The sequence below is a fragment of the Myotis nattereri genome (genome assembly GCF_964212035.1).
Source record: "Myotis nattereri genome assembly, chromosome: 8".
NCBI classification, from domain to species: domain Eukaryota; kingdom Metazoa; phylum Chordata; class Mammalia; order Chiroptera; family Vespertilionidae; genus Myotis; species Myotis nattereri.
The window spans coordinates 89,995,437-90,017,853 of record NC_138083.1 but is presented as its reverse complement, the minus strand read 5'-3'; the positions used below and the strand labels follow the sequence as shown (position 1 = coordinate 90,017,853).

The 22,417-nt window shown below is 38.6% G+C and overlaps 1 protein-coding gene across 1 annotated transcript in view; it reads left to right on the top strand.

Annotated features, from left to right (window-relative positions):
- Positions 1 to 551: 551 nt before the first annotated feature.
- DSG1 (desmoglein 1) overlaps positions 552 to 22,417 on the top strand; it is a gene marked incomplete at both ends in the record, with an annotated part of 29,776 nt that continues 7,910 nt past the window's right edge. The window contains 10 exons of the mRNA XM_081097744.1: positions 552 to 596; positions 9,775 to 9,810; positions 10,088 to 10,219; positions 11,404 to 11,559; positions 13,288 to 13,432; positions 14,204 to 14,370; positions 16,270 to 16,404; positions 16,699 to 16,884; positions 19,117 to 19,376; positions 20,803 to 20,942. Of these exons, the coding sequence (XP_080953870.1) occupies positions 552 to 596; positions 9,775 to 9,810; positions 10,088 to 10,219; positions 11,404 to 11,559; positions 13,288 to 13,432; positions 14,204 to 14,370; positions 16,270 to 16,404; positions 16,699 to 16,884; positions 19,117 to 19,376; positions 20,803 to 20,942 (1,402 nt within the window). The remainder of the gene's footprint in view (positions 597 to 9,774; positions 9,811 to 10,087; positions 10,220 to 11,403; positions 11,560 to 13,287; positions 13,433 to 14,203; positions 14,371 to 16,269; positions 16,405 to 16,698; positions 16,885 to 19,116; positions 19,377 to 20,802; positions 20,943 to 22,417) is intronic.

The following is a 22,417-nucleotide window of genomic DNA, read 5'->3' as shown; positions in this document are numbered from 1 at the left end:
GAAATGGAAAGTCTACGGTTTTCTCCTGTGCCTGCGCGTCTGGCTATAAGCGTGGGCCACACGGTCCCCTTTGAATGCTATGGGCTTGCATCCAGACCACACTTGCCTTATTAAGACGGGAGGGAGCTCAGCAACCTGTGAGCAGAGCAGAGGGGGTGGGGGGAAGCCCCTGCCAATGCCATAATTCTCCATATTTCTGACTGTTAAATGCCTGCCACTGGAACCCGTCAGTAAAGGAGCGAACCGTCCCTGTCCTCCCGCGAGCTGCCTCACAGCTGGGAGGAGGGTGTGTCCCTGAGCTTTTACCTGGGAGCAATGATGATCTTGTCAAGCATTTTAGTGAGACCAGCCCAAGTTTTAGGGTGGGGATCTGGACTGGTTATACGTACCTTCGGTCCTTCTCCCAGCGAAGGCAGAAACACCTCAAAGCCTGCATGTAGGAACACCTACTGAGAAGTTATTTCCATCAGACACCGGCCGGCTGAGTGGGCAAAGCAAAGGAAGAGAGAATCACCAGACTCCCGGCCTGGATGTAAGAGAGCCGGGCAGCGATGGGCTGGCACGTCAGGATCGCTGCGGCGCTGGTCACCCTTCTGGTGAGTGGCTTCTGCCAAAAACCCTGCATGATGGTTCGCGTTGCAAACCAGGGTGAACTTTTCAGAAAGTGCTATTCGGTGTTATTTCTAACTTAGACCCATCAAAAGTTTATGTTAATGACCAGGTGATTTTATGGACTAGGTTTTTAAATGGTGCTTCTCTCTTTAATTGAAGACCAGAGATCACATTAAGGCATCAGTGTCCACTCATCACATGTCATCTCTGACATGGAAGTCATTGCTAAGTCATTCTGAGAAAACATGGAATTTGGGGAAGTCACCTGGCTATTTCATAGCACTTTGCTGTTCATCTCTCACAGCTGGGCTGTCAAAGTCATAGCACAGGTGTGTCCTGATTTTTAATGTAAACATTTTTTTTTCATTCTTTTGGTATCTTTGCTGGTAGATTCACTATAAATTTTAAAACATAGAAATGGGATCCATATACATTAGAATCATAGCTGCCTGTGACTGGCCTCACTATCCAATTAACCTCATCGGCTTTATATGTGGCTGGGATCCATATCTCTAATATCGAGACCCCACTCTGAATTTATTTAAAACAATCTTTTTGCTTTAAAAAATGACATTATGGGAGATTTAGAAATGACAGAGTAGGGGAAGGAAGGGCTATAATTAAGAAATAAGTATAATTATCATAATACTCGTTCTTACTAATGGAAAATCACTAATGACTATGATATACAAGCTGTACATTGATGATCAGACAAATGTAATGAAATGTTTTATCACTGTCCTCTTTAGACGTTATTAGTTTTCTCTTATTAAAGACAACCCTAAGTACAGCGCCAATGTGTTGCCTCGATTTCACTGATGTGAAACATTTTTGAATCGCCGTCTCTCTAACAGTAAAAGGTTAATGTAACCCACAGAGGCAAGTGCCGCTTAAATCGCAATCCAATTTGGCAGGATGTGTGTGGTGCTGTGGTTCACATTTGTTTCTACTTGCTTAATTTTAAAACTGGATTGTTGGGTTTCATAATAACAAGTTAGATCTCTGATTCAAAGTATGCTGCTTAGTTTTAGTTCAGTTTATTCATTAAGATATGTCACAACCAGTGGATTTTGTTGTAAATGAGCATCAATAAGCTGCTCATTTAGTACAAGTTGCCCCTTTTTTTCTATGATTTTATGTCAAGTTGCCCTTTAAGCATGAGCTCTTCCATGGATGTTTTCATGGCTCTCTAGGTCCAGGTGATGTCATAACCTGGGATGTGGCAGGGACTGATGAGTGTTATGCGGCACATCATTTGAACACAGGAGCATTTGTACATTGTGAAATGATATAATACTTTATTTTTCCTTTATATCAATTTGATCTATTAAGTCCTATGATAGTTACAGTTGGTTCAAGGTTTATTCATGGAATAACTTTCATTGAATCTGTAAGACACGTTATTTCATTATTTTATGATTATTTTTAATTAATTACATCCTATAAAATTTCTATAAACAGTCCCTTTCCAATTAGTCATTCTTCAGTATAATGTATCATTTTATCCAAACGTATCCTTATTGAACTTTCATTCTTTGTAGAGGTTTCTGGACATTTGTATTTTATTTTTTGAGTCTTGATAGGTTTCTTTTGTGTGGATTATTTGTTTATTTGTTTGGTTTTTGCCATATTTTACTTTAGAATCAATCAAGTTTCTCATATGCCTTAAGAAAATTATTTTTCAAAGAACTTACTCTATGGTGAATTAAATGTTTCACTTTTACATTATTATAACATTTTTATAAAACGTGTCACTTTCTAAGGTTTGTAAAAATTACAATTCCTTTTTGCTACTGGTTTTATCAGGTAATTTAGATAAATGTCCTTTGGGGTTATGCAGTCTATGTTTGCTTTGAAATACTCTTCTTCTGAAGATTAACCACCACCATAGCCAACTCTTCCCCTTAGCTTTCTGCTAGCCTCACTGTGAATCTTTGAGTTCTCCAAAAAAAAAAGGAAGGAAGGAAGGGAGGGAGGGAGGGAGGAAGGGAGGAAGGGAGGAAGGGAGGAAGGGAGGGAGGAAGTGAAGGAGGGAGGGAGGGAAGGAGGGAGGGAGGGAAGGAAGGAGGGAGGGAAGGAAGGAGGGAGGGAGGGAGGGAGGGAATTACACCTTCCTCTGCTCAAAATTGATAAGTGAAAGCCTGCCATAGGGAGCCTAGTTGGACGATTCTGAAAGCCCTTAAGACATTTGGACTGGTGGTATCTTTAATGCAAGTCCATGTGAGAGCTGGGCAGCCATCTGTTTGCAAGCATGCTGTGCAGTCTGCTCAATACACCGGGAGGGATGGACCTTGTTGAAGTTAGGGGGTTTGCTCTGGAGAATGAAGATGAAGAACCAACCTGCTCTTACAGTGGCCAACATTGCCACAGGGTGATTCCATTATTTAGACAAGTCTCTGGGACAGACAATGGCTTACACCTATTATAACACAGCGAGCCAAATAAATGTTATTGATTCTGCATTTATTTTTCTTTCCTTTTTGTTTCCGTGATATCAGTGTGTGGAGGGGCATTCTAGGCCAGAGAACAATGTTACCTATGCACCAATATAAGAAGTCTCTAAGAAGGTTGTGACAATGGTATGAGGTATGGCATTGTCACTGTGGGAAAGCAAACTAGAACCAGTAGAATTTTTATAGTTCTAATGATTTCTAAATGATTACTTATAACTTTGCCAGGTTCAATCAATACACTTTCAAGGTGTCTTCTTCTATAAAGGCCAACTTCTGCAGCAACGAACGCAAATAAACCATTCTTTAGTGCCAAGAATGATCCCGTTTCTTCAGTACATCACACTAGCCTAGCTTCTTCCCTTTCCATGGTTAATATTTCCTCTAAAAAAAACACAAACAAACAAACCTGCAACCACCTGATAAACTAACTCCACTCTTTCAACTTAACTGAAAGTATTTAGTATTTAAGCAGGCATTTATCTGAGTATTTCTCAGCACTCACACAAAAATACACAAAAAATAATAGAGGGGTGGGCCAAAGTAGGTTTGCAGTTGTGAGTGCGTGAAACAGCTTATTCTTGAATTATGATTTACTCATTATTGTATTATTTATTTGTATCAGAACTGTAGGCCTACTTCTGCCCACCCCTGCATATGCTTTATTACATAGTTCATCAACTTGTTTGAACTGGGCATCTTAAGTCCCCATTACTATATTTACTGATGCGTAGCACAAGGGAAGAGCTAGCAAACTACTACAGACTAAACAGAAGACAAGCGAAACAGGGGATTCCTATGCTTTCTTGAGCACATATTACAATGATGTATATTATAGATATTAGTATCCCAGTAGAATTTTTTTTTCCTTTCGCCTGTTTAGTAAAATTTACAAACTGAAGTTAACAAGATCATTGCCATTTACCCGGCGCTCCCCACTGTAGGTTTCAGACACATTTAGGACCAGCATCTCCTTTCGCCTTAGGAAAAGGGGGTGGGCAAATGTCTCACCATATAATTGGTTTTCGTTGCCACACAGTCAAACATGTCGCCATGCCTGGGTTAGGCAACAGAAGAACCCAAGGCCTGGGACAATGCTCCCTTGATGGAGCTGAAGGCTGGGTCCCTCGGGGCCAAGAGACACCTATTTCCCAAGGCTCCTGAGTCTAGAAAACAGCCCTGTTGTCCATCCCCAAAGCACGTGATTTCTGGTAACTCTTTCTTCACTGTGCATTCCCAGAGGACGCCGTGGCTGACCTCCCGTGTCCTGAGAGGCACTGCCTGAGTGCCACAGGAGGCACGCTCCGCCTGGCAGCTCCGTCAGTGAGGGAACTCCCTTCAGAACGCTGGGCAGCCACCCCTGCTGACGACGCTTGGCATGCAAATTCCTTTCCTGTGGTTTAGATGCCACTGGCTGCAGATCCTGCCCTCCCTGGTCTGTGAGAACAGAGCTCCGTGTTTCACGCTTGTCCAATGTAAAGCCGCATCCCACTAATGAATGGCTGCCTGCTGCTCCTAACACTACTTGACTGTCAGCCGGCTGAGGGCAGCTTCTGGCCGACTCACTGTTGTACCTTTCACAGTGCTCTGCGCCGATGCAAGATTGCGCGATGGGTGTCTAATCTCACCACGTAGAGGCATCAGAAGGGAATTTGGGGATAGTTTATATTTCCCTTCCCTCATGCACTCCAGAAACGTGTCAAGGTATTAAACATGGAAATCATCACGTTGAGGTTCCCGAGCACTTTTTAAATGGTGTATTGTTACATTTATTTTACATTTCCTCTAAGGCTTACTTACCATAATACTTTTAGGGCTTAAGCTCCTTAAAGGTCTTACTAAAGCCTTGGATCCCCATAATACACATTCAATATATATTTGTCAAATAAGTAAATGAACCAATGAACAAATAAAATAAATCAAGAGGACTTTTTTTAAAGAAGCAAATTATTATATTTTAGCTTTATCGATTAGAGTTAAATACATTAGACTCGATGCTTAACAAAAACTGTCAAGTAACTGGAAGACCACTTCACAATTATGAAATGGAAGAAGTTTTCCTTGAAAAAATTATAAATTACTACTTTCGAGGTGATTTTGTTACATACAAAGAAATATAAAACTCAATATTAAAAGAAAAGAACCAAAAATGAGTATAATTAGAGCAGTGGTTCTCAACCTTCCTAATGCCGCGCCCCTTTAATACAGTTCCTCATGTTGTGGTGACCCCCAATTTCATTGTTACAAATTGAACATAATTAAAGCAGAGTGATTAATCACAAAAACAGTATGTAATTATATATGTGTTTTCCAATGGTCTTAGGCGACCCCTGTGAAAGGGTCATTCGACCCCCAAAGGGGTCGTGACCCACAGGTTGAGAACCGCTGAATTAGAGAATCATTGAAATGAGCATCAATTTTGTGTTCTGTGGTTGCTGGTGTTTTGTGGGGGGATGGGGGGGTTGTTTGTTTTGTTTATATGTGTATTGGCTTCTAAATTAGAGGTGAAGGGAAGAGTCATTGAGGATTCACTTCAAGCGACTTCTTTATTGCTCTTAGAATTTTGGGATTTAAAAAAAAGGCTTTAGTCTCATATACAAATAAGGAAACTGAGGCACAGAATGACTAAGTGACTTACCCCAAGGCCCATATCCAGAGGCAAGAGCGCTGAGATGTGCTCAGTAAGCTTGACAACCCTGTATTCATCTCTAAGTGAATCTCCCTCACAGCCTCCTCAGAACGTATTCCCAGGTTATTTCAGAATCCGAACAACCCCCCCAGTTACCAGAAAAATAACCTCGCCCATACTCCAGGGGCAGGGTCTGGATCCTCCAGTACGATGCCCTTCAATTTCCCTCTCCTAATCCATTGATTTTAATCTCCATCTCTTCACTCTTCCCCTCCCTGTCTTCAGAGCCCTTTCTTTCTGCCGATCCCCTCCTGGTCATCACAATACCTCTAGCCAGTACTTTCTCAACCTTTCCTGCTTCAGCTCAAAATCTCCTACTCTCCCCTTTCTCAACCTTTAAAAATCCGCATCTCCCTCTCCCCAGATAGCTCCATGGACACTGTCTAATTCTGCTATTGCCTCTATTTCCTTATACCACCAAATTTCTCCCAAAAAAGTGGCACTCTTATGTCCTCTTCTCTATCTTGTCAGTCAGGGAGAGCTTGCTCCATCCAATTGAAGGCATTCTCCTAAAGGTCACAGAACTCTTGAAGGTCACAGAAAACTTCAGGGTTTTCTCAGGATTCACTCTGCTCGCCTTTTTTTTTATATCATCGGACACATGTTCATACTATGTGTGCCCTTCAGTTCTCCCTTCCTTTGACAACCATGGCATTGCATTATATTTTCCTCCTATTTCGCTGGCCACTTCTTTTCTACCTCTTGCTGTTTCTTGTTTGTTGTCATTGTTCCCAGTTACATAAATATAGGAATTCCCCTGGTTTCATCCTCAGCCACAGGCTGCTGCTTTGCTGTATCTTCCACTTTAGGGATCTCAAACTCTCCCACGATTTAAACCATCTTACCTGAGCAGGTGTCTCTCAAATCTGTGTATCAGGCCCGAACTATTGTTCATGGTGCTGACACATATTCCAATCGCTGAACATTTTCACTGGGCATATCTCTAGCATCTAGGTTTGTTCTAACCTGCCAGATCCTGCTTCTGCCTCGTTCCTGATCTCCAGGTTTACTTCCCTCTCTTCACGCCCACATCCCACCTTTTCTCAAACCCCTTGCATTTCAATCAAGCAGTATCTCTCCTTTGATCTCTCCCAGTCTCTTCCCACTGCCACTGCTGCTCCTCATCCCTGGACTGACTTGATGCAGAAACTCAACTGCTCCCGGCCTGTAATCGCTGCCTCTTCCCACTGCCTCCCTCAATTGCTGTCGGGCATCTTTTAAATTCACAACTTTATCATCCATTTCCCATGAACAAGAAACTTCAATGTTTTCCTATTGCACACAGGGAATCGGTGTTAGAATTCGAAAGGTAACTGTATATAATCCAGGCAACTCCTGTCATTTTATGAATGAGAAAACTGCAGCTCAGAGAATTTAGGAAGTGCATTGAAAGGTTTCTGACTGTACCAAATGCTCTTTTTACCTCGTTATTTTGCCTTTCAAAGTCAAAGAGTGACTTTGTTTCAGAGATTATTTTAGCCTGAGCAAAAGGCAAACTGGTTATGTCCACACGACATATTTTTAAGCAGACCTGGCAGTTTTTTAATTACCAATCTAATTAAGAGCCTGACTGTATGGTGAAACCTGCTTGGTCTTCTGCCCAAGTTGCCTCTCATGGGAAAAATAATGACCCAGCTTTGTAAAGTCAGGTTAGTCATCGTCATCAGGCTAGTTCTCCAAAGCAAACAGTGACCCTGACACTTCATGCGGTGAGGAAGTGCCAGACAGATAGCAGGTGAATACCCAATCTGAAGCTATGAAGAAATGGCAGACAAATAAGGGAGCCTCGCACCCCCACCCAACACCCACAAACGAGAGGACCAAGTGCTCATGAGTTCACGGTAGCAAGAAGCACACAGCTGCATTGACACGGGTTCATTTCCGCACCCAAGTCGGATTCTACAATACCATTTCAGGTCCTTCTCCAACCATGTGGGCCATTTACTTTTCTTACATACACACACATCCCAGTATTACTATTATTATTGTTATTATTGTATATCATATGAGATTAGATTCTTAATCACAAGGATAATATGAGATTAAAATCAGGATTTTTATTTGAATTCTCAGAATTGTAATGTCAGTCATCTATAGTATATTTTATTTAGTAATTTATGTAAAATAGGCTATCTTGCACTTAATTGTAAAACCCATACCTCAAGCACAAATTTAGACTGAATTGCATTGGATTGTATTTAGCCATAAATTAATATGGAAACCTCAATTTCCTCACCTGTAAAGTGAAGATAATTATAGTACTGACCACATGTACTTGTGAAGATGAAATGCATGGGTCTCTCTAAACGTGCTGTCTAGTATTTAGTTAGCATTTAGGGAATTGTAATGGTGATAATGATCATGATTAACATTAAATATATACCATGAGTATGTAACTCCTATAATAAAAATATTATCATTTTAAACTACTCATATTAACCATAATATAAAGTTTCTTGAATTATCAATTATGGTGATTTTTTATAATGTACATAAACACTAAAATTTTATTTTTTATTTTTTTAAAATATATTTTATTGATTTTTTACAGAGAAGATGGGAGAGGGGTAGAGAGTTAGAAACATTGATGAGAGAGAAACATCAACCAGCTGCCTCCTGCACACTCCCCACTGGGGATGTGCCTGCAACCAAGGTACATGCCCTTGACTGGAATCGAACCTGGGACCTTTCAGTCCACAGGCCGACGCTCTATCCATGGAGCCAAACCAGCCAGGGCTAAAATTTTATTTTTAACTTAATGGTGAAATTAAAATTCACTATAAAAAGTAATTTACTCTATTTTGAAATTACTATTATGTGTCAGTATTTTTTAAAATACAAACCATAATTTTATTTTATTAGTAACGCAGATAAAGCCTGTTTGCAATAATAGTTTTCATACTTTGCAAGTCTAACAAAAGTTCAAGGAGAAGTTAAAAATGTCCCCTTTAGGCAGAAAAACAAACTCAAGATTCACACTGCATTTACTAATTCTAGGTGCAATTTAAAACTTAATAAATGCAAACTAGCCTTCAAGTTCACACCTAATTTTTAGATAGATATTTACAATGTCTTAAGTATGTTGATTATTGAATGTATTACATAAGTATTTGTGCTTTTAGAAATGCCTTTGGAGTTTAGGGGAAAATAAGTTAAATGACCCTGTTTTAACTCTACAAATCATTCGTAAAGATCAAAGCCAGACTGAGCTAGACCTGCAGCCTCTGCTTGACTCCCTCACACTGATTCAGGAGGAAAGATGGATGGAAGCCGCCTGCCCAGCAATTTGCCCCACACTCCTGAAATTCCTCTCCTTCCATGGAAGGACGCACTCACATCATCTATTGTGTCCAGTGCGAACAGTAAAACATCAAACATGAGCTCATTTTTTACACAGAGAAAATTATTTGCTTTTATTTTGGAACTTTATAGTCTCATTTTTCCAAGCAAGTACAAAACTTACCATCTTAAGATTTTCAAGAACAATAGAAAAGCATCCATTTCAAATTGGAATGTGAGGAAGCAACTATTTTGGAAGCTCTCTGGATATTTTCTGCTTCGTATTCTTTCTTCACCCCAAAACATTTTTTCCTATTTCCACCTGTGACCACTCAGATGCTAAAACTGTAGTCAAAACTTTCAGTATCACAACTTATGGTTGAACATCTCCAGCTCTTCAGGCACAAGAAGAGAACCCAAGCTTCCAACCCTCATTCCCACTGGCTTATAGCTTCAAATGTCCTAGCTCATATGATTACAAGTATCTGCATAGGATAGAATTTTTTTAAAAAAAGGTTAAAAATAAAAGTAACTAAAAAAAGAAGAGAGAAATTGAAAAGTAAAAACCAAAAGGAAAAGAATCCTTACGATCATTATCAGACCTGAGAAATAAGCTGATCCACCTGCTATCCAGACAGGAAATAATTTTAATGACGCGAATTTGACTTTTTAATGATTTGATAACATAAATTGTAAAGCATTTAGTTAAAAATTAACTGTTGTGTTTACCTTATTTTTTTATAGGTGTTGGTGGAAGTTAACAGTGAGTTTCGAATCCAGGTAATATACAGCAAATTTACTTTTTCAAATTAAAAACAAAGAAAATGATTTGGAAGTAACAACATATCCCTGTGCCTCACCCCACCACCCACAAAAAAAAATCATCCTTATAAGTAAGGTTAATGTTATGCTAAAATTAACAGAGTATCAGAACTACCCATCTTCCCAAAGAAGCACCTTTCTGACATACAATGACCCTTCCCACAGCTTCTTTAGTGGAACGTGAATTCTGAATACAAGTTAATAAGGTACCATTACTTTCCCCTGCCCGTTCAAGGTCAGAGATTATAACGCTAAGAATGGCACCATCAAGTGGCACTCCATCAGGAGGCACAAGCGCGAGTGGATCAAGTTTGCAGCAGCCTGCCGGGAAGGCGAAGACAACTCAAAGAGGAACCCAATCGCCAAAGTAAGTCTCAACCCCAAAACAGCAACTCGACAATCAAAATGGATGACGTTAAAGTTTCAAAAGAACCTGCCCTTTACATACTTTAAGAACATATCTGACTGAGAAGTCATGATATACAACAGAATAACAGTCATTCAGATCATGAAAGTTGAAGCCATTAAAGAGATAAATTAAGAAATGTAGGCACTCATGTAAACGGTTAAATATGGACTCACCGTACTGGTGAAATTAACACACACAGTCATGTGTTACCCCAGACTCTGGATTTTAAAAATATAGTGCGTTACCACTCATCATATTTACAGGAACAATTTCAACATGTGCTTTCTCTACCTCACAATCTGTTTGAATTAAATTCCTACTTTTGGCTTGTTTATGAATATTCACAATGTACCTTTTTTCAAAAAATCTTTCTCCTTTCACTTTCCCTTACATGTCTTTACACACACATACACACACACACACACAGAGGCACATTCAGAAACACAAACCCACACACAGATTCATTCATATACAAATATATATCCCTACACAGACAAACATAACACTTTCACTTAGAGACACACAGAGACACTCCCCATACAATATTTTATTTCAATGAACAGAGTCCTGGTTTCTGCAACCATTTCTTTGGGGTGGTCTCTTTACTTTTCTGCTAATACTACCTCCCCAATTTCAGAATTAAAAGCTTTACATGTAGTCAGGTATCTTTTGTTACCTACCTAGGTCTACCTCAATCTTCACATTTGAAATGGAAGATCAAGGTTATATAATGACAACATTGGCCAACTCCTCAAGAGGGCAAGGAGTTCCCTACTCCAAACCAATACCAGCACAGAGCCTGAAAATAATACCATCAAACTATAAATGTTGAATGAATGAATGAATGAATGAATGAATGATGATTGCATAGACTTAGGTATATTAGGGTGATATTTTACTTTTTTATTATTTGGTAAAAACACAATTGAATTTCTTCTATTACATTATCAGTTATCACTGAAAAATACTAGCACTGTAACTATTCCACATCTAGGAAAATAATTCTCTACTTCCAGAATTTCCCCCCAAATAACTGGGATATCAGGACATTCAATAACTCTCAAAAAAGACAGCTATGACATTATGAAACAGCAGATTTTTTTTTGCATCCTGTAATAATTTCACTTGTGCTCTTTCTGCAGATTCATTCAGATTGTGCTGCAAACCAGCAAGTTACCTACCGCATCTCTGGAGTAGGAATTGATCAACCACCTTTTGGAATCTTCGTTATTAACCAAAAAACTGGTGAAATTAACATAACATCCATAGTTGATCGAGAAGTCACCCCGTTTTTCATTGTAAGTGGATGCCGTGTCAATATATATGTTCAGGCCTAAATTATTTGGAGGATATCTTGAGCTCAGATCATACTTGATTTGGTTTCAAGAGTCTCAGTATTAGGCACTTTTTGGTTGTCTCTTAATTCATGAGCAACTATGACCCCAGAGACACATAGGGAAGACCGAGTGACAAAGGTATCTTGCATGAGCTCCTCAGCAAAAAAACGCTAGCCTCCGGTCTGGCCCCACTGGCAAGCTAGAGCATTTGCTAGAAGGGCAAGTACTCAACGTTTACTTCTTTGTCTTTAATTAGTTGAGAATGTTGGTCTCCTCTAGCTCCAGTGCCTAGGGGTGATCCTGTAGGTTCCACGGGAGCCTTTCCTGAGTGAGCATACTTGAGTATAAATGCAAATTGCTCAAGCTCCCCGGAGCACAGAATGTGCCTCGGGAAGGCCTCAGCTCCTCCTTACCTGAATCTTACTCTATTCTCTACTAGCTGTGACAAAGTGTAAGTGCTTACTCTTCAAACCCTTAACTCGTTTCTATTTTAAGCAGCTGACCTCATGACCAACTTCATTATAAAAATCTGAGGCTCTTCACCAAAAACTCCTACAATTAATTCCCTCCGCCTGCTCAGAAATGTTCCAAAAGCAAGATGCATTTTGTTTTCTCCAGTATATCTCTAGAGTTCCCACTGTCCCATAATTACCTAGTTCTTCAAGAACCTTCTTGTACCAACTTTCCTTTTTCATGTCTCTTCTGCTGTCCTGTGAGTTACTCCCATCATGGTCAACACTTGTTAATACTTAAAATTAAAAATAAAGAAATAGGCGCTGGCTGGGTAGCTTAGTTGGCTAGGCATCATCCCGATATATACCAAGGATTGCAGGTTCCATCCCTAGTCAGGTCTCTCTCTCTCTCTCTTCCTTCCTTCCTCTATCTCTCTAAAATCAATAAAGAAAACTTTTAAAAAATAAAGGACAACCTGTCTGGATCTTGTAACCTCTTCTATTAAAACACTATCAATCCATATCCCAAAATACCTTCAAATAGTCATCTATGTTTGCTGCTTTCACTGACTATTTTAATTCCTTAGTCTTCTCTTCCAAATATATATTCCTGCCTTACTTCCCACAATGTTTTCCCAAAAACTCTCTAAATCAGCATGCCAGCCTATTAGCTTTGGTTAAAGCATAATGGGTTTTTAAATGAAATATACCAAAATAGGTAAAATAGCATACATTAATTTATGCATACGGCTGGTGATAATAACAATAGCACAAACACCCATACAGCCCCTCCGAGCTTATGAACGCTGTATTTCTTGGAAACCCCCACGTTACTCTCCTTTACCACAGTCTCAACAGCCCCTCCTCCCCCCGCTTAGCCCCTATTCCTAATTTCAAACAAGGCTTCTTCTCTTAATGAATCCCTTTGCTGGGAACACCCTGCCAATCTCCAGCTTGAGAACCTCTTTTAAGATTGATCTCAGTCATTACATCCCCTATGATGTCACACTATTGTTGCTCATCCTTTTGTAACTGATCATGTTACCTTTTCTTAAGTGGTATTTTGAGTACATGTGTGCCTCCCTTATTGATTATAAGTACTGCTTGTGCTCACACTCAAGTAGGAAATAAAGTCTTATTTTTCTTTTAGTGGCACAGCGCCTAGTAGAGCGTCCAAACAAAGTAAAAACTCAGTATTTGTCGCATCATATAATTATTCCTCTTTTTTTTCTTCTAGATCTACTGCCGGGCTCTGAACTTACAGGGCCAAGATTTAGAGAGGCCCCTGGAGCTCCGAGTCCGAGTTCTGGATATAAATGACAACCCGCCAGTATTTTCTATGTCTAGTTTCCTAGGACAAATAGAAGAAAACTCTAATGCAAGTAAGTAGTCAACTTTCTGAAGTAAGCAAGACTATGCGGGCTTCCAGATCATTCTTAACAGCCAGTCCGCTAGAAGCTAAGTTATGTCCATGTACCACATCACCAATGTAAGAGGTAATTCTAGAAAAGCAAGCAGAAGACAGGCATGAGGAAGTCTCCCTAAAGGTTTTCCCTTCCACTGCGAAAGCAGCTTCAGTTGCTCACGTGCAACAAGCAGCTCCAAAACCATGAGAGGAATTTTCTCTTGTGACTCTCATACCAGCTCTGTAGTAGATTCCTAAGGGAACATTCCAGAAGGACTTAGCACAGTGGGGCAGGGGCCCTGGGAAGAGCATGGAGCCTCCCAGCCGACTGCTCTGAAGGGCAATCCCATCCACTGTCATTCATACTGCTTCTTCCCCTTCTTTCACTAGAAAGTGCTGTATAGTTGAGAATCAGTTAGTCTGGCCTTAATATCATTTTGTTTCACCACAAAAGCCGTAAAAAGAAATCATTATACTAGAATAAGAAATGGAAAGGCAAAAGAAAACATTTCATTGTTTTCTAACTACCAGTAATATCTAGGTTCTTGGTCAAATGTGATCTTTTTCTCAATGTAAAGGTAAAGAAAGGAGCTAAGATATGATTATGTCGAAGAAGTAGAAAACAAAAATGGTAGAGTGCACATTATATGAACCAACTAACCTAACCTCTTCTTGGAAAAGTAATTATAAACAATAAGAAAAATACATACAAACTGTCCATTTGCAATCCTTTCTCCTTGATTTCTAGATACGCTGGTGATGAGACTCAATGCTACTGATGCAGATGAACCCAATAATTTGAACTCAAAAATCGCCTTTAAGATTATCAGCCAGGAACCTTCTGATTCACCCATGTTTATTATCAACAGATACACTGGAGAAATTCGGACAATGAATAATTTTCTAGACAGAGAGGTAATTTATTTTTTTTTGAATGGGTTGTTAATTCATAGGAACTGAATCTAAAAGCAAGAGTACCTAAGAAAAAAAAAAGGAAACTGTATTTTAAAAATTCAGTTACATAACCTTTTCACATAATGGTAATGACATAAAAAAAATCTTTAAAATGAAAATATGGGGATGCCTCACATACATTTTATATTCTTGTCTTTCATTTAATCTTACTTAGGATTTGCCTTAAATTGAGAAAACTACATTCTGAGAGTACATAAAAATATGCATAGAAGTAGAGGCAAAAGCTCCATTTTATGAAACAAGTGAGTTCCCTAGTGAAATAAATGTAAAAGACACTGGCTCTTCTAGCCCCCGTCTTGGTGAGTCACCGTGCATGCAAACGTGGTCGAGGCTCCGACAGTGTTCACAGGCTCAGAAACTCGTTTCTCTCTCTTTAACCCGGTGCATCCTAAGCTCATTTGACAACAGAAATCTTTGTTTTCTTCCTATGCTGCAGCTGCTGACAACCCATTGATTACTTTGGGAAATGAATCGCAGGAACAGAATGATAGATAGAAATTACATAACTTCCAGATCAATCTTTTCATTTATGAATAAGAAAACAATTAGTGAGTGTTACCAAATTAAAATCAGCATTACATGGTTTCCATCATGCCATGTGGTCCCATAACTTAATATAAAAATCTCAACTTTTCATTATTTTAAAATAGAATATAGCTAACCTGCATGTACTATAAGTATATGCATGAGAAAGTGTTATTTCCTAATTAATACTCAATTAAATTTTATTTTAATAATTATAGTTATTTAATAATGACAAACTCCTATTGACGACCTGGAATTTAGGATAAATCAGGATATTTCTACACTCTTTGATTATCTAAATGCCATCAGTTTCTAGGTTACCTACCTCTCTTTTTATACTTGTTTGAAAGTTACCATCAGAAGAAATTGACTACTTAGCTCTTTCTTAAACTTTCTTAAAGAACCCAATGAAACTCCTTTCATGTATATAGCATTTTAGCAGTGGAGAGCTCTCAACAGTAAAGGGGAAAACTCCAGATATTCTTAACGAGGCATCCATGGAGAGACCTCAAGATGTCTCTAACTATGAAGCCTCCAAGATCGCATCACAGTTTTAAGTGAGAATGCAAATGTGCTTGTGTCTGGAAAAGGAGTCATAGCCTTCACCGGCTTCTGGAAATGTAAGCACCATTGAGTAGAATCAAGGAGCTAGATGACAGCTGTTCTCAACCTGTGGGTTGCGACCCCTTTAGCGGTCGAACGACCCTTCCACAGGGGTCGCCTAAGACCAGCCTGCATACCAGATATTTACATGACAATTCATCACAGTAGCAACATTACAGTGATGAAGTAGCCACGGAAATAATTTTATGGTTGGGTCACAGCATGAGGAACTGTGTTTAAAGGGCCAGAAGGCTGAGAACTGAGCTAGAACATAATTCCACTGCCACAACCTGCCGCCCCCAGACGTGCAAACCACCTGGGCCTCTTTATTCTTGCACACTCGGGGGCTGGTTATGAAAGGTACGGAATTGGCATGCCAAAATTCCCGGTAAACTTTCAACTCTTCCCTCCGGGGCGTTTCGACCCAATTTGCCCTTTATAAACGTTTTCAAATCCTGAACAAAAATACAAGGAATGAGACTTTTAAAGAATGTTGCTTCTTTTCCATGAGGCTGAAGAAGCATTTTGGGGACTCAACGTGGTGTCTTTCATAGTGATTCATGTGAGATATATGCATTTTCAATGATCGGTGGTACCCTTATCACCACCATAGATTTATGTAAACCATGAGCCAGCATTTTAAAAGAACTCTGCATGAGTCAGAATAAGGACGATGTCAACTGTGAAACTGTCTGTCATGTGTGTTTGTAGCAATACAGCCAATATTCTCTTGCTGTAAGAGGCTCAGACCGAGACGGCGGGGCAGATGGCATGTCAGCAGACTGCGAATGCAGCATTAAAATCCTCGATGTCAATGACAACATCCCATACCTGGACGGGTCTTCGGTAAGTACTTGTCTTCGAAAGGAGTGACTTTCAGTTCATCACATGCCAAAATGTGTTTGGACAATCCTCTTTACAGATGTCTATGTTTTCCTTAGTCACATACAACCCCAAGGCAGACATGCCCTTTGTCTGTGCTTATGTATGCAATGCACAGGGGCCACATATTTGAACAACGAAAAGAGAGACCTTAAACTTCGATCCCCTTCCTAAATCATGAGTAACTGTAGACACTCAGGGTAATGAGTGTCATTCTCCCTCACAGTGTGCGCTGAGGCTTCTTGCTTCTCGTTTCAGTATGAAGTAAAGATTGAAGAAAACTCTCTGAACTCAAATTTGCTCCAACTCAGAGTCATTGACTTGGACGAGGAGTTCTCCGCTAACTGGATGGCTGTCATTTTCTTCATCTCTGGAAATGAGGGGAACTGGTTTGACATAGAAATGAACGAAAGAACCAATGTGGGGACTTTAAGGATTATTAAGGTATGGGATAATTATCCTCAATATTTTGTTCTCTTGGTCTTTCTCCAAATGTTAATCTTAAATTTAAATGTTAAGATTACGCAAACTTGAGTGGGTGAAAAGATAAAAAATTACTGTTTTAAAATGGTATATGATATAGAACTTTTACATGGCAAGGTTTTCTGTTTATATAATTTCATGAAAACAGGCATCAAATTTTAACTCGAAACTCAATACAATACTTGCCCGCAGATCATATGAATTGAAAGAATTTTTAAGCAAGAAATTAACTTTATGCTTACAACAAAATATGATTATGCCTTAGGGCTTTGTTTTAGATGTTTACAAATATTTTTAAATCAGATTTAACATGGCCTTTACAAAAAGAATTGTGTCCATGGCAATTATTACGCACTAAGAATATTCACTATATAAATTGAATGTTCTTTATTCCTCCATTGTGTGTTTATGAAATTAACAGTAAATTACTGTAATTGTAGAACCACGTTCCCACCTCCTTTATGGACATAAATACACTAACGATTTGGTCCAAGTCCCTCGAGTTTCCCTGTGTCCCCCTGACATTAACGAACCACCAAGTCAACTGCAGTAGAATTTCCTCTGAGATGTGAAGCGGGGAGATGCCTGGCTCCCAGGGAGCAGGTAGTGAAATTTTCACCCTGTGCTAAAGCCCCAGCAAGTCTATTTTTGTGCAAGAGCCTCCTGGTCAGGTGGTTAGAGTGTCTTCCCAGTATGCCAAGGTTGCGGGTTTGATCCCGGGTCAGGGCACATACGAGAATCCACCAATGAATGCATAAACAAATGGAACAACAAATCGATGTTTCTCTCTCCCTTCCTCTCTCTAAAATCAATTTAAAATATTGCAATAGTGGTGCATAAACTATATGTGATATGTGCAATATGGATTCTTCATAGGAAAATGTAATTCCTTTTCCACTACTTCCTTCCTTCAGAATATTCCTCAGAAATAGACTCCTACAGTCTATCCTTCTGGGAATGTGTGATCATTTGTTTCATGTCATCGTAAAGTGTCACCATGTCTATAGCTTCCACCATGTGCAGAGGCTTTAGTCTGTTCCTCACAGCATCCCTCAATCAGTTATATACCCGTATTACAGATAAATACATTGAGGTCCAGAGGGAGTATGTAACCTGCTCAACTTCACTTAACCGTGTGTGGTACGTCTGGCATACAAACCTACATCTCTAGCTACTAAGTCCATATTCTTTCACTATACTCCCTAGGATTCCATGCTGGGAAAAAATCCTAAACTATTTCACGCTAAACTACTCTATTATTTTAGAAAATAAATCTATCTGTCCTCCATACCTCTATCTATAAAATGGGAATGATTCTTATTTTTCTCCCAGATGTAACATCATATGTTAAATCTTTTTATGATTATATACTATATGTAATAAGTCTGTGTATTTGTGTGTAATGTATAAGTATACATGATTTTATAGCCAATCTTGAAATTGCAAGTACAGCCAACATTAGGGCAAAGACTAAAAACTTACCAATGCGTGAATCCATGGTCACCTAAAGACTATTATGTGAAAATTTAGAAAAATATATTTGGCATAATCCATCGTTTGTGAATTTTATGAGTAATGGATATTAACATCATCTTTTTTAGTGAAAATGACTACTTAATTATTTCCAAAAGGTGAAATAATTTGTTCTAGAATATGTTGAAAAAAAAATAAGAATTTCTCTTTATTATTTACGTGCTACATTCTAGTACCTGACTTAATAAAAGAAGTCAGCTTTGTAGAAGTAAAATTCTTCTAAATAGTTCTCTATGGATAAAACCAGTCAAATGATGGAAGCTACAATGTATCAGGCCCATACTTTGTATAAACAGAACTACTTTCTGGAAAACACAAAATGATACAGGCTAACATAAACTGTCTTTGTACTACAAAGTGCCAGGATTTGACCATCTATATTATTTTTAAGTTTTTAATTTTGGTGGACAGTGAGGACTCGTGTCATACCTTTTCAATTTTTTTCAACAAAGGATACAAGATTGGATTTTTTCTCACCATATATATTGTATGTGTTTGTATTAGATTAACGATAAAGTAAGAATACATTGTATGTGTTTATATTTAATTAATATCATCTTTCTAGGCATAAGCATTTATTTGCCTATTATCAAAGGATTTCTTTTTCTTCAAGAATTCTTTTCTTTTTGTAGTAAAACTATTTCATTCTGTATTTACTAGCCCTTGGATTATGAAGCCATGAACAATCTGCAACTCAGTATCGGTGTTAGAAATAAAGCCGAATTTCATCAATCAATTATGTCTCAATACAAGCTCACAGCGACAGCCATCTCCGTGACTGTGCTAAATGTAATTGAAGGCTCAGTGTTCCGTCCAGGTTCAAAGACATTCGTAGTAACTAGTAACATGGGACAGAATTCTAGAGTGGGAGATTTTATAGCTACTGACCTGGACGCTGGCGGACCCTCAACAAAAGTTAGGTAAGGCTGACATTTTCCAGTGAATTTCCATCACATAGTGAATGAAGTACATATGCTCTTTTTTTGACATTTTAAGTATGAATTTAAATATTTTTTCATTATTTTGAAGCCATCATTTAATTATAAAAAGTACTAGCTACTGAATTATTACTTAATTTAGAGTGCTTAACTTACAAAAAAAAATAAAAGATTGTGCAACATATAAGATGTGAAAGTATAAAGATGCAAAATGTGAAAATATTGTATCTTTAAACTTTGACACTCCTGTGTTTATATATTTTATGGACCAATTAGCTGATTACCACATCCCAAGATAATTTACTCCGGAATTTTATGAACTAATTTTCCCATTGCAAATTTGCCCAGATTGAATCCAGTTAGATTTAGTTATTTTCTTCACTTTAATAAGCACTTAGTATTGGCCAATAATAACTTTGGCATGAAAAATGACTTAAAGAAAAATCATGCTGTATAATTTTTTGTAACTCTGTATATCCAAATATTTCTACTTGATCATAAAAAAAATATGTGTATATGTGCACATATGTTTTAAACATGTGCTTGTGACCAAGAGTAACAATGGGGGAAAGATCTCACATATTAGATTTTAAAGTGCGTTCTCCATATTCTTCTCACACCAGGTGAGTGTTTGTGTTACAGCTCTTATCGCACTGTCCCACCATTACTGATAAACTCTCACCCCGCAGATGTAGTTCACGGAGGACAGGTCACCTCCCATCCCTCAATCCCAACACCCACCCCTGTGTCCTCTCAAAGTTCTATTCCCTGAGTTTAGCACCATCCCTGAGACAGAGAGTTGCTAACCAGTATTTCTTTTGTCAAATGTAAATGAGAAAAAAAAAAGACATGGAAGTGAAAGATGAGGAGAGGAAGACAACTGAAAGCAGGACAGAAGCATCAGAAAGGACTTAGGCAGTTTGGAATTCAAAAGAAGTCCTGTTTAGTTATTGTGTATGTGGAGAAGGGGAGTAGAAATAGGGAGGGGATGATGGCCAAGCTGATGAAGACATAAGTTCTTTGGTAAGAGAATAATTTAGAATTGCTAATGAGCTCAGGAAGTCCTAGGATTTGGGTCTTCCAGAGAAGTTCCGATGCTTCCTAAACCAAATGAAAATGAGACCGCAAGCATCAAAGGATCATTGTGCCAACCAAGTGGCATAAGAGACATTCCATCGGAAATAGCTGCTCAATCATTCTGTTTTCTTAAATTGACAGCTTTGTCTGTTTCCAAATGTCTTCAAATAGCTGGGACTGCCCTGAAAAAAGGAGAAAGTGTATCTAATAACTGAAAACTGTATTCAGGGATTCTAACTACTGACTAGAGACATGTTTTATAAATAAAATCTCTTTCTCTCTGCTTTTTAGATAGCTGACATTAATTTATACTATTATCTTTCAAATACAGATACGTAATGGGAAATAATCCAGCTGACCTACTCTCTGTTGACTCAAAAACGGGCATTATTACTTTGAGAAATCAAGTTACCATGGAACAATATAATATGCTTAATGGAAAATACCAAGGAACAATTCTATCTATAGACGGTAAGAGATCAATTTAACATTTTTCCTTCTAAAATTTCAATATATATTTTAATTGTATTTCAAAGTAATGCTTTTTTCAACAAAAGTTATCATATTGGCTAGTACAGAACCAAATCTTTAATGACAGGAAAAGCAGTATAACTTAGTGGATAAGACCATGAGCTCTGGAGAGAGACTGGATGGTATCTTGTGCCATCACTTACTAGATACGGGATTGTAGAGAAGTCATTTAACCCATTTACCCCTCAGTCTTTTCTCCTGCAAAATGGAACAATAACAATATGGATTTGAGGAGTTACTACATGTAAAGCACTTAGGCCAGGGGTGGGCAACCTTTTTGTGAGTGCGTGCCAAAACCAGCAAATCTCTGACTCAAAATTCTTCTGCGTGCCAACCCGAATTTTTTGAGAACATGTTACGCCTACTTGATATCTCTTAAGGTGTACGTATGTGAAGAACCTTGAAGAAATAATAAAATTCATTCGAGCGACAAAAACACAGTATATGATGATGAAAAATACATTTATTTTTTAATGTATACATGTTATGTAAAATTATTTATTTATCTAAGATGCACCTACACTGAATTTATCTGAAAAATAAAAAAGTCGATATTAAGAAAAAAATTGTTTGTCGATGGCCCGCGAACCAGCTCGCAGCCCCACGCACAACTATCACCCGAAGGGCGAGAGGGGCGAGGGCAGCTGTAGTGTTGCTTCTCCTCAGTGTTGGTATCGAAATCCTCATTTTAAACATAAGAGGATACATTGTTTTAAAAAGCCGTAACGTGGCTCCGCACCCTTCCTGAGTAGAGCGTGAACAAGTCGTGAGAGACCTTTCCGAGCATAGGGACATGTTGCGGATGGAAATAGCAACAGTTTCCATGTGTGTGACCTTTGACTCGGTGACAAAAATCGTATACCTATAGATGAGGACAGTGGGGGGGGAGGGGTAAGGGCAGAGGGTGGGGTGGGAACTGGGTGGAGGGGAGCTATGGGGGGAAAAAGGGGGAACAACTATAATAATCTGAACAATAAAGATTTAATAAGAAAAAAATTGTAAATGGAAGATTATAAGAGAGGGTTTCACATGCCAGCAAAAGTTTCTGGCGTGCCATGTTTGGCACACGTGCCAGGGGTTGCCCACCCCTGACTTAGACTTTCAATAAATGTTAGTTCTTTATTAATGTAAATAATTGCAATTTTTAAATTATATGTATTATAAAATTATACTCAAATAGGCCAGAAGCCAAGCTAACTTTATATAATCTTTGGAAAATTGATGCACAACTTTGTTTGAGCAATTTGGAGGTAGCATGCTTATATTACTTTTAAAATTAATTTAGGCTGGTCCCTAAAGGAGGAGAGGGCCTCGAGACTAATTCTTCTAAGCAAAGCTTGCTACTTCCTTTGCTTTCTCCCTCCCTCTCCTTCTTTCTTCCTCATTCAATTATTCTAAAAACAGATTGACTATTT